Genomic DNA, 13,229 nt, shown 5'->3' on the forward strand with positions numbered 1-13,229 from the left:
CGAATAATTATGCCAATGATTTATTCTTTTGAGTTGTCAACTTTATTTGTGACCTTTTATCTGAGCGGCTCCAACTAATACCCCGTCTTATCAATGAGAATGATTAAAAATATATGCCTAATAGATTTTGATCTTCTAATTGTTACATTCATTTGTAATTGTTCTGCTGACTAGCTTCCAGAGCTGCCTTACTGTTGTTTTCATTTTTTCATGTTATCAATGTATCAGATTGCCTGCAAACTAATGGTAGCCCAGTCCCCACAAAATCGCAGACCAAAGAAATCTAAAAAATTATTTCAGGGAGATAAACACAAATTAGGTAATAGGCGTAAGGGGCCAGTAATCATATCAATTGTTAATTGTATGTGACGTATTTTTAAACCTATGTCGTATTTTTTTATAAGTTTCACAGCCATTTAGAGAAACATCAATAATAACACAACCTCGATATTAACGTACATACGGAGACATCTTAATTGGGACAATAGGAGTAATACGATTAAGCGACCAGTGCTCCATTCCAATCAATAACTAGCCTAATCTAAGAATTTATTGTCTAATCTTACCTATCCTATTATATTTATAATACTATAAGTACAGATGGAAATATCTTTGACTTACTCTTATGTAGACTTCTTTATTCATTCCTTTAAACATTTATTTACATACATTTATACAATAGGTTCCAAAAGTATGAAATTATTGTTGTTTCTAATATCTTTATTTCATATTGTTCAAGTATCAGTTGGAGCCAAAGTTAATCCTTTGCCTGCTCCAAGGAATACCACTTGGTTAGACAGTAATTCTATCGAAATCAATGTACCGGCTTTAACTCTTCGATTAAACAGACCAAATGATGTTCTCGAAGATGCATTTATAAGAATTAAAGGACTGATTGAACTGGTTAAATGGTATCCTGCAGCTACTGAAGGTCCAATGTCATCGATGCAACCTTTTCCAACCGCTACTAACTTGAAGAAAAGATTACTCAGAAGACAGATTGGTGGCATATCCACAGTTGATGTGAACGTTGATGATTTCAATGCTGATTTACAATTAGGTGTCAATGAAACTTATACCATTGATGTTTCTTCTTCGGGTATCACTATTAATGCTGCTACCGTATGGGCTGCTTTGGATGCCTTTACTACATTTCAGCAATTGATCATTTATGAAAATAATCAGTTTTCTATTGAAGGTTCAGTATCAATTTGGGATCTGCCACTTTTTGGCCATCGTGGTTTGTTAATTGATACTGGGAGAAATTTCATTAGTTTGGCCAAAATCTATGAACAAGTTGACCTTATGTCATTAAGTAAATTGAATGCTTTGCATATTCATTTTGAAGATACTGCAAGTTGGCCCTTATTTATCGAAGCTTTCCCTGAAATGACTAATGATGCTTACTCTCCTCGTGAAATATATCAGCCAGGAGATTTAGTTAACTTAATCATTTATGCAAAGAATAGAGGTGTTAGAATTATTCCTGAAATTGATGCTCCAGCCCATGCAAGAGCTGGTTGGCAACAAATTGATCCTCTGTTAATTGCTTGTGGTAATAGTTGGTGGTCAAATGATGTTTACACTTTTGCCACTGGTAATGAGCCACCTCCAGGTCAATTAGATATTTTGTACAATAAGACGTATGATGTTTTAGATACCATTTATCAAGAATTAGGCACTATCTTCACTGATAATTTTTACCATATTGGTGGAGATGAAATTAATGGTAATTGTTACAATTTTTCATCTAGAATTCAAGAATGGTTTGCTGAAAATTCCACTAGAACTTATAATGATTTAACACAATATTATTTAGATACCGCTATTCCTATCTTTGAGCAAAATAATCCAAATAGAAAATTAATCATGTGGGAAGATATGGTCTTAAATAATAACACCGTTCCAAAGGATAGAGTCGTTTTGCAATCATGGAATGGTGCTCAATATATTCCGCAATTAGTTAAAGAAGGCTATGATGTCATTGTCTCTTCTTCTGATCATTTCTATCTTGATTGTGGTTATGGTGGATGGATCACCAATGATCCTAGATATCTTGATATTCCAGCCAACGAAGATTTTAATAATGGTAATGGTGGATCATGGTGTAATCCATATAAGACTTGGCAAAGAATCTATGATTATGATTTCACAGCCAACTTAACTGATGCTGAAGCTCAACATGTATTGGGTGCCGAAGTAGCCTTATGGTCTGAACAAGTTGATTCTACCGTCATTACTCAAAAGATTTGGCCAAGAGCAGCTGCATTGGCTGAATCGACATGGAGTGGTAATAGAGATCCCGATACTGGTTATTTGAGAACAACAGAATTAACTCAAAGAATATTTAACTTCAGAGAATATCTTGTTGCCTTGGGATATGATGCTTCACCTTTAGTACCAAAATACTGTATAGTAAATCCCCATTCTTGTGACTTCTACAAGAATCAAACTATCTTAGACGAATTTGGTTTACAACAAACATAAAAAGTTTTTAAAAAATAGAGTATTGCGTATCTGCTATAGTAATACTTTACGTTTTCGATTTTATACTACGTTATCTGTTTAATTCTTTCCCTTAGCTTTTCTTAGTTTTTCAATATATATAAATATATATGAATATATATGAATATATATTAAAATATTTTTTTAAAAACGCTAGAGCTTGTACAGTATAATCTGTAAATTACTAATTATTACAATCTTCTTTAATCGTTCCGAAAGGCTTAAATACATGGTCATATTCTCGAGCCAATGTATAGTGTAGATTCTCAGATAATTTCTTGCAGCCAAATTTTGAAGAGGTCGTCCCCGACTCAAATAATGAAATAGTTTTGAGCTAATAGTTATTACAGACTACAGTACTTACAACTAATCACAATTCTCCTATGCAGCATGCCTTATGATTCTATAGAAGATGGGTTGGATACTATTTCGAAGATTCTCCGTTCTGAATCTCCTATTGAAAGTTCACTTATAGAAGAGTTACAATTTCTTGCATCACTCATTAATGCTACAAGCACAAGCAGTGGATCCGATGATCATCTCACATGGAATTATTTGGAAGAAATTATCAGTCACACATATCTTAATGATGAAACTATGAGAGTACGGTTATACCGAGCAGTTCTTGTATTGACCAGAAATATTATTATCCACGAACCATCTGATGTGAAAATAGTCTCCAGTACGATGACTAATCTTGAAAAGTTCGCTACAGTAGTATCTCCATCTCATGAATTTTATGGTAAAACTATAGAAATATATATTCAAATATTGGCTAACATTCAGAATCTTGAATTAAGTGATACTCTTATAAATTATTTGAATGATAAAATTATACCGATCATTTCCTATCAAGATGCTTACATTCATCCAACTATCACATTTTTAAGTCATGCTTTCTCTTCGAAATCCGATGACGAGACTCATCATAATGAACAAATATATGCCTTGTTACAAGTTCCATATGGCTCAAACAATATCATGAGATATCTTGAATCAAGTTTCTTCAAGGTAAATCCATTAGATGGTAGTAATGGTCATGACCATTCAGCGTATGACCATATACTTTATAAGTTACTCATTGAAATCATAACTCACGAAAGCTTCACAAAATGGATTACTAGTGAAACTATTGGAGAAGAAGGATTTATTGAATGGCTAAAAATCAACCAATTATTACTCACGGCCGAAAGTAACTGGAATAATTATCAATTAACAGCGACTCTTTCTTGGGTCATTAAGGCATTTCAAACTTATACTCCACTAACTATTGAAACTATTGAGGGTATGAAAACTAATCAGGATAATGTCAATATGATAGATGGTAAGCATGAACAGTTAATAATTATTATACTCGATATAATAAGTGATTTGAGCAAGTATCATCAAGCTCAAAAGATGTTGATCCATTATAATCTTCTTGAACCATTAGTTAAACTATTCCGTTCAATCCACCAGAATTTCCAAGCCATAACATTGAAGTCAAATACAACTAGTGATCTGAGAATAAAGAGTCCATTTCCAGATGCTAAATCAATCATTATAGAGATTATATCATATTTAGCATATGAAAACTTTGAAGTACAGGAAACTATACGTCAACTTCATGGATTAGAATTAGTGCTATCTAACTGTATAATAGATGATGCCAATCCCTATATTCGAGAACGAGCCATTATTTGCTTAAAATATTTGCTAGCTAATAATTCCGAGAATCAGAAATTTGTAGCAGCGTTAGAGGCTCAAGGTACAAATCGAGCCAATGAAGAAATCATTGAAAAGGCTGGTTATGAATTGGAGTTTGTCGATGGTAAAGTACAATTAAAGCAGAAGCCATCTACTTAATTTATAAGCATGACCAAGTGATTAACATATTTTAGTTTATTACATAAGTCAATCTATATAGATAGATATTTTATAGAATTAGAATTAAAAGTTTAAGATTTCAATGATTTTTTGTTGAACCTTTTCAATTGATGCTTCATCAATTAATAAGATTCTCTTTTGTTTGGTACTTAAAGCCTTTAACTCTTGAGGTAAGACATCCTTTTCAAAAGAATATCCTGGAATAGTATCTAAAGCTCTATTGACAACTTCAGAAAATTTAGCAGGATGAGCTGTAGATAATGATATATATACTGGAGTAGAATCTTTAGCGATGAATCTATATGATGTAGTAACACCAACTGAAGTATGAGGATCAATAATATATTTTTCAGGATGACTTTCGTAAACTTTTTTAATTGTTTCAATGGTTTGTTCATCGCTAACACTTTCAGAATCAAAGATTGATTTGGCACCTGCTACAACTTCTTTATCGGCAGTAACTGATCCAGTTTCCTTTAATTGTTTCATCCAACTATTTAAGGTAGCTCCAGCTTTAGCATCATCTTTTTCTGCCACTGAATCTCTTATTAAATACCATAATAATCTTTCAAAATTTGAAGATATTAAAATATCCATGGCTGGTGAATAAGTAGCTTTAACAGAGCTATCACCTTTCTTTTCATATCTACCAGTCTTGAGGAATCTATCCAATATATCATTTTCATTAGTAGCAATGATTAACTTATCTACTGGTAAACCCATCTTATAAGCATAATATCCAGCTAAGATATCACCAAAATTACCAGATGGAACAACAAATCTAACTTTAGAATTTGGTTGAGCTTTCTGTAATTGGAAATAAGAATAGAAATAATAAGTTTGTTGAGCTAATATTCTAGCCCAATTTATGGAGTTAACAGCACCAACATGATACTTTTCATTGAATTTAACATCACCAAAGATTTGTTTAACTATATCTTGACAATCATCAAAAGTACCATTAACTGAAAAAGTATGAACATTAGCATCTTCAACGGTTGTCATTTGTTCTTCTTGGATAGGACTGATTCTACCAGTTGGGTATAAAATAAATACATTAACATCTTTCTTACCTCTTAAACCATAAATGGCAGCAGAACCAGTATCTCCAGATGTAGCACCTACAACAGTAATAAAATCTTTAGGTTCACCTACAGCTTTCTTTGCATTACTTTTAGTTAAGAAATATTCAAATAAGTTACCAACAAATTGTAAGGCAACATCCTTGAATGCATAAGTAGGACCATGGAATAATTCAAGTAAATATAAATTAGTATCAATATGTTTGATAGGTGTAACTTCATCAGATCTGAAAGTAGAATAAGATCTTGCAATTAAATCCTTCAAGTCAGCACTAGGTATTTCAGATTCATTGATATACAATCTTAAAATATTAAATGCTAACTCATTAAATGATAAGTCAGCCCATTCAGTTAAAAAGTTACTTGGTAAAGTTGGGATCTCTGATGGTAAAAATAGACCACCATCCTTAGCTAACCCAGTCATAACAACATCCTCAAAGGATAATTTTTGTTGAGGGTCATCTGAACGTGATGATCTGTATACTTGTGACATTTTGACTGAATCTAGAAAAGTAGACTTCAATTATTTGACGTTTTAGCTTAGATGATATAATACCAAATTGACTCGTTGCTTCAGTATTTGCTGAAAAAAATGTCTGATGAATCATAGTTCTGTGTGCAGGTCAGGCTTTATAATTTAAACTTCGCTCCTGCTCCGGTTATTTTTGAGAATCGTGACTATTAACATGTGATTTTACACGTGATTGTTTTTATTTTTGAGTTTTTTCAAAAATCTCTGAAACATTGGTCCTGTTGACACTAAAATAATCCCGTCTCTATTCGATGGGGGTTACTCATAACTTGTATAGGTGAGACTCGTTCTAATACAGAGATACATACATATATATTCAATTGCATCAAAAAAATATTTGTCGTCTTAATTGACTGTGCAGAGCCTCGAAGAATATCTTATATAATTGCAAAAGGATAATAAAACTAACATCAGTACTTTTGAGAATATACTGGTGGTATGATAACAGTTATCAGACGAGGAAGATGGATATTTAAACAAATATACAGGTTTAATAGTAATTCAACCGTAAGACCGAGTGGAACTAATAGTAATAGTGCAAATTCCAGTGGATACACATTCACATCCTACACAACTCCATATAATGATAAATTCTATCAACCAATAATTTCTGAAGGTTATCGAGGATTTGATAAATTGATTATTCCGAAGGATTTTCAAGCCAAGAACCAAGAGATCGAGTTTGATGGCTTAGTGCAGCAGCAGGAATTAAGAGAAATTGCTGAAAGTTTTAATTTTGAACAGAGTCCTATAAAGGTATCCATTGGATATGGATCTGGTGTATTTCCCCAGAATGGATATAATAATACTCCTGAAGAAGGAGATAAATTGTCGGTTAAAACTGAAGAAGAAGAAACGCAAATCGATTTAATCAATGTTGTAAAGGATAATCAAACTTTTCATCGGTATAATTTACAACGTCATCGAGATCATTATTCAATAAAGAGTCTTCCCATTATCAAATTTATTCAGGGCCGAGATGGTATTTATTTTAATCCATTTGTGAAATTAAAAGGTCATCTTATAAAGTACGGCATTATATCATCAGGGGCAGCGCAAATGGACCTTATGGAATGGTCCTCATTATATTTTGCAGGACGCTTGCAGAAGCCAGTGAACTATATACGATTGGATGAAGATGAAGGTCAGATGATTAAGTTTCTTAATCAATACAACTTAAAGAATGCAATGACTGTCGGGATAATCTTATTACAAGAACAGCAATTTAATGAGCAAGAGTTGTATGAACAAATAACTCGCATAAGTTATATGGGAGATTTTCGAACTTATGTTGGTGGAGAGAATCCGAATAAAGTAAAAAATATAGTTGAAAAGCAATTGAAATATTTTAAACTGTTATATGAACCAATCTTACAGTATTTCATTCATAAGAATTATTTAATTATTGTCGATAATAATGAAGAACAAAAAGTATTTAAAAAGAACCTCAATATCAACAACAAAATTAATCTTATATCAACTTTACCATTAAATTTCCGAATTCAATTATATCAAATGTATCAAGACAAATCACTTAAAGAAATTGCTAAAGATAAGGATTTACCATTGAAAATTATAAAGTTAATTCAAAGGGTAGTTAGAAACAGTTCTATTAAGCAAGCTATAATGGGGATATTCAGTTCAGGAATTATTAAATCTATAAAATATGCATTTGCCAAGCAAGTTAAATACTGGCGAGCTCGTTAGATAGTCGTAGTACAAAACTATCTGACTTTACCAACCTTGACCATTAGCATATCATATCATATCATATCATTACATAAATAGATTGCGTATGTCTTCTAATATTGAAAGTTGGACAGACAGACAGAAAATCAAACAGACAGACATTTGTAAAATTAGTAGCATAATAATAAATATCTAATAATAAAAATTTAATAATAATCGTATAAATTAAATCTAATAATAATCGTATAAATCAAATCAAAAAGTTCTTAGGTGCAAAATTAAGATTTTTAGACTTTGGGCGTTTAATGAGCTGAGGTTAATTGGGTTCATTCGGGAAGTTAAGCAAATTCTTCTTTCTGCCTTGGCAACAAGAAGTGGATCAATAATAACAAAGGAGAGTGTGAATGAGTCTAGTCATTCTGGCCGAGGTCGAGCGGATTAGTGGGTCTACGAGGAATGGGTCGGGCCAGGCTGTGAAAATAAAGTTGGTTATCCCCCATGTGTTCACTTGCGTACTAACTTTGATTAGTTTTATATAGGCTTAAATATGTGGGGGCACTTACTCGATTGTTTAAATGTGTTTGTAAAGCCAAGTGGCTCCGCTAAATACGGGACAAGAAGTGAAAAGACATGGTAAGAATAAGAATGAAATATATACAAGCCTTCGAAAGGGGGGAGATATTCACCGAAGTAAAACTTAGAGTTCAGCAAAAAACGGTTGACAATTCAAACTGTAATTTATGACAAGTGACTTGCTCGCCGTCAATCATATTGTGAGAAAAAAAAAACACATAGCCTTTTCACAAACACAATAGATTAGATTTTGTTCTTAATTTCTTAAAAACCGTACAAAAGTAACAACCTCACATATACGCAACCAGAAACTAAGCTTTTTAGTGGCTTGCACTTGTACAGTTAAAATACTTAATAATATTCTAATCATAGTGGAACGACGAACGTAGCTCGATACAATTGTTACTCTACTTTAGTAGGTTACGGGATGAACAATCGATCCGATCATAATTCAAGCTTGTGAAGAATGTGCTGTCTAACAATGTTCGTGAATGATTACGACTTTATATGCTTACCATAGCCTGATCAGAATTAAGAGAGATAATAACCAGCTAGTAATTCGACGTAGTAGATCAATACGTAGCATTTATTAAAAAAATCTGCTAATAAACTTAAAAGATGCTATCATTAAACCGTTGCACGATTCCAACCTTTTTTACCTTGTTAGATTAAAGATGTTTTAATCTCATCCCGATATAAAGCGAGCTATTGTTATTCCAATAGTTTAGAACATTGAAAAAAAAAACTGTGTTCAATCTCGGATCGAAGTTTTTGTAGCTAGTCGGGAACTATCCTATTCTCTTTCGGGAAATTTGGTCGCATGATTTTTTTTAAATAAATTTAAGGTTCAAGAAAAAAAAAAAAAGAAAGCTGCTTACTAACTGCAAAAAAAAGAAAATGGATTTATCGGTCGCAGTCTACTAACATAATTGTAGCAACAGTAGTGTATTCTCCAGGTATCTTTATTGCTCCTTAAATTGTAAGAGACTAGCAGGGTTGGAGATGAATGACGACTGAATCTCGAATTACCTTGACTTTTTAGATTGACATAGGAAAGACTTGGCTCTCCTTAGAAGGATTAAGCGAATATATGCTAAACTATAACTAAGCACAAAAGCGTAACAGAACTTAACTTAACTTAAATTAAACTAATCTAACTTAACTTGGCTTAGATACATATGATTCTTAAGCATGCCTATGATGTGCCCATATGGGTAAAGAACAGCATCATGATATTATGACCTGATTATATAGTACGAACTGTTAATGTTTTTCTTTCGAGAAATTCGTAAAAAATATGGACTATCATATAACCTTAAATCTCATGCTTAAGGCGTAGGCACCCTGAAAGTATATTTTTAAACCCGTTCATATTCAATAGCCGTCTCTTCTACGCCGAATAACCGCAATATTATCTAATTATCATTTATTTATTTTATATGCAATAGGAATAAACACAAGAGAAATCAAATGAATGAGACGACCAACCTAGAGATTAATACAAATCTATGCAAAGCATTTGTCTAACACATTCAAAGTATATGCATCATAGCCTCCGTTATAACGAGATCTAATAACTGGAACTTGGCCAATAGGAGGCAAGGCAGGGATACGAGCTTGCTGTGATTGTTGTATTAACATGTTTGAGGCTGATGGGGTTATTATATAACCCGAAGAAAGCTTTTGGGATGAGAATGATGGGGTGGGTATAGTAGATGTAGGAGGAGTATGTTGTTGGAACAGTTGTTGTGCATTTGGAGATGTGGTTATTACTGTTGAGCTATTGTTTATAATTTTATTTGTAGTACCCATAGCTGGATTAGTTATAGAAGTAGTTGTGGATGTAGATGTCGATCCAACTTTTCTTCTCTTATTAGTTGGTGATAATGTAGTTGACTTTGAGGAGTTTGATGATGCAAGGATTTCTTTGTTTGAAGTATTGATTGGAATTTCAATTAAAAGATTCTGTGGATAGATATCATTACTTAAAGCAAGATCCTTTAAGTAGGGATCTTGACTTGGTAACTTAGCTTGCTGTATAGTCGTTTGCTCTCCCTCTTTCTTGATTCCAGCATCTTCGTCATCAGAAGCTGTGGGAGAATCCAATTTCCTTTTCCTTATATGTATAGCAGAAGCTTTCATTTCCTCCAATTGAGATTTCTTGAAGTAGTAGATTAAATGTAAGCGTTGGTAATCTTTCGTTATTAATGAAAAGCTTTGCTTTATAAGACCGTCACCATCATCGGAATCGTTACTAGTATCGTCTTTCGTGGATTTTTCATAGTAAATTAAGAAGTGATTGTTAAATACTTTAGAAGCTGACCACATCTTCCCATCGGTCCATCTTTTCATCCCACAACTTGTTTCATTCCAAACAAAAATAGAATTTGGCTTTATAAATTTCTTGCGTTCGAATGTTGATAAACGACGGTTTATAGTAGGCAATTTACCAATTCTTGTCGCTTCTAGAACAAGTAGAGCATCATGAAGTGACTTGATCTGTCCTTTGTATGTGACTATATTATTATTGTTCATATTGCTATTATTGCTACTTACATTATTTGTCATTTCAGACACATTGGGGGTAGAAAATGTAGATGCGGAGTTTGAATCTTCTGAGTCAGACTCCGATAATAGTTGCGGATTGAACTCAGATATGATGAACATTATCAAAGGTAATCGCTAATTAGAATAAATGGGTATGTACAGAATAAAAGTCAAGGAATATGTTAAGGATAAAGTCAATTCTAAATTAACTACCAATTTATTTGTAGTAAAGATATCGTGGAGGATACGTTAAAGTATATATAAAAGATTTGCAAGGTTATGATCCCATATAAAAATAATAATAATAGAATTAATAATAATAATAGAAATAAGAATTTAAATGAAAGTTTTAGAGAGAAGAGAATAGACAATCGGGCAGATATACGGGACGATTAACTTTAGTTGAAGAATTAATTAGTACCTACATTGAGCTTCACTATGCTTTCTTTTTTTTTGAGCTGTATTTAGTGAGCTGCATTGCACTGGATTGACTGACGTATATATTCTTAATTACGTATATGCTTTTTTAACTTATTTTTAACTTTTGTCTTTTTTTCTGTATATCTGCAACATTTTTTTTTTAATTTTTTTTAATTCTTTTTTTTTTTTTAAGTTTTTTTATTCCCAGATAAATTAGCGCGGAATAAATATTAATTTCTTAACTATTGCAAGACAAAAAAAAAAGTATCACTAAATGAGAGCAAAAATAAGATGGCCCTACTTTAAAAAATGCGTGGATTTGGTGCTTAAAAAAAGGTCTTTCTAGAATTTGTAGAATATTAGAAATCAATTTTTAAATCTTAATTTAGTAATAGACTGTTTGAATTTGTAGGAGGATTGTACAAAAACAACAAATAAAGGACAATGGTACAAATTCAATTCCCGGTTAACTAGAATTTTTTCCTGTCCATTTCTTTGTCTACTTTTTATTTTTGTCATTGTCCAGCTTTAGACAAGTTTTAATTACTGTCTTATTTATCTATCATTTTAAGGTTGTAACATTCTTCTTCGTCTCGAGCAATAGGCCCTCTTTGGCGATTTAACCCCTGGAGTCAATCGATACAAAAAGCATAGCATGAAATAAATGTGCAAGATGTGTGTATATAGTTCCATTTTTAATATGCAGTTCATGTATCCCATCTCCAATCGGATCGATATTTACTTTTTTCATTATGGAATTGTACGTATTTATTCCGGGGCGTGAGAAGTAATTCATCACCTCAAAAAATTTGCTTAGTTTTACATCCCTTGATACCATAATAGTGTTGAACCACCACTCATCACTTTTAGAGATGGATTATCACATTTTGATTATGATTATGCCTAATGTACACCTTAACCCCTTCTAAAACAACAAAAGATAATAAACAAAAGAAATAAATAAAAGTTATGTATTTTAATTATATAATTAAAATCTTTTGTCGTTTCATCTTGACGTAGATGTACTGTTAACTACTGTATTGTCTAAGAAATATTTAAGAATAATTGTCAAAAAGGTAAATGCCATTGGGGGATAACCTCCAAACGACGATATGACATTTATTATATTATGAGTAAAGTGAGAAACAAAGCCCCCTTATGTTAGTACAAAATAAATCTTTTAGATGAGACGATCGGAGTGGAGTTACATTTGTTTTTATTCCATCTTTACTTGACCTTACTTTAACAGTGCATATTACTCTGGTTATTCCATGCAATATCTTCGTCTCATTCATTTCATCTTATCAATTATAAGCCCATCAGCAATGGAAATATGACATTTCCATTTGAAAGCAAGTTTCACCTTATTTCCATAGTTCTACAAACCATTACACAGTACTTACAATATTTATCAAGTCAAATCATCCTATTGTGTTCCCTCTGGGGTTAAGTTGTTATCTCTATTTGATATAGATAATCCAACTGAAACATAATCAGTTTGGATAATCATATATTTGAAATGAATGGTCTCGACTTTGTTTCAGATTTGTAATTCACTAGACAATATTATTTAGGCTTATTTTTAAGTATCGTAACTAGAGGACTGAATTACACATTAGCAACGATGCTGGTAGTCTTCCATTTGTTGCAGTAGGGGTACATTTTACAGGAGCGATCCGTATACTCTAAGATCGGCTCGGGTGATTATGTAAACAATAACAGATACACAGCAGACATTCTTATGGTTAAATTAGGAAATTACACCTTAAATATCAGGGCAACAAGTACCGCAAAGAATGGAAATGGACATAAAAAAAATAACTAGAATGTAAATAAAAAATAAAAATGAAATATAACGTTAATTCTTTAATTTGCTTTTTCGCTTTTTCGCAGTTTACCTAAAGAAGCATTTTTCGGATATTTTAAAATTTAAATCGATCTCGACCTTCATACAGGATGTTGACGGTTAAGGGTTTTCTATGTTGCTATCCGTATTATACCGAATTCACACATTT

At 32.3% G+C, this 13,229-nt stretch overlaps 5 protein-coding genes across 5 annotated transcripts; 3 read left to right on the forward strand and 2 right to left on the reverse strand. All coding sequences in view use genetic code 12, as the record gives it.

Moving 5' to 3' along the window:
- Window positions 1-693: 693 nt before the first annotated feature.
- HEX1 (Hex1p) lies at window positions 694-2,487 on the forward strand (the record flags this gene model as incomplete). The annotated part of the gene is made up of 1 exon (XM_064883084.1): window positions 694-2,487. One exon carries the CDS (start codon window positions 694-696, stop codon window positions 2,485-2,487), a length of 1,794 nt encoding a protein of 597 aa, XP_064735945.1.
- Window positions 2,488-2,658: 171 nt separating this feature from the next.
- RJT21DRAFT_56589 (uncharacterized protein) lies at window positions 2,659-4,392 on the forward strand. The gene has a single exon (XM_064885076.1). It carries the CDS (start codon window positions 2,896-2,898, stop codon window positions 4,348-4,350), a length of 1,455 nt encoding a protein of 484 aa, XP_064735946.1. The 5' UTR covers window positions 2,659-2,895; the 3' UTR covers window positions 4,351-4,392.
- On the reverse strand, window positions 4,393-6,047 carry THR4 (threonine synthase). The gene has a single exon (XM_064885075.1). The coding sequence runs from the start codon at window positions 5,944-5,946 to the stop codon at window positions 4,435-4,437; it is 1,512 nt and encodes a 503-aa protein (XP_064735947.1). The 5' UTR covers window positions 5,947-6,047; the 3' UTR covers window positions 4,393-4,434.
- Window positions 6,048-6,145: 98 nt separating this feature from the next.
- PTH1 (putative phosphatidate cytidylyltransferase) lies at window positions 6,146-7,900 on the forward strand. The gene has a single exon (XM_064882642.1). The coding sequence runs from the start codon at window positions 6,424-6,426 to the stop codon at window positions 7,690-7,692; it is 1,269 nt and encodes a 422-aa protein (XP_064735948.1). The 5' UTR covers window positions 6,146-6,423; the 3' UTR covers window positions 7,693-7,900.
- A 2,303-nt stretch (window positions 7,901-10,203) lies between these two features.
- PTH2 (Pth2p) lies at window positions 10,204-10,914 on the reverse strand (the record flags this gene model as incomplete). The annotated part of the gene is made up of 1 exon (XM_064885207.1): window positions 10,204-10,914. A coding segment is annotated over one exon (711 nt), but the record flags the coding sequence as incomplete, so codon positions are not given.
- Window positions 10,915-13,229: the final 2,315 nt, after the last annotated feature.

This window comes from Scheffersomyces amazonensis (genome assembly GCF_036850825.1).
Source record: "Scheffersomyces amazonensis strain UFMG-HMD-26.3 chromosome Unknown RJT21scaffold_8, whole genome shotgun sequence".
Classification (NCBI taxonomy): domain Eukaryota; kingdom Fungi; phylum Ascomycota; class Pichiomycetes; order Serinales; family Debaryomycetaceae; genus Scheffersomyces; species Scheffersomyces amazonensis.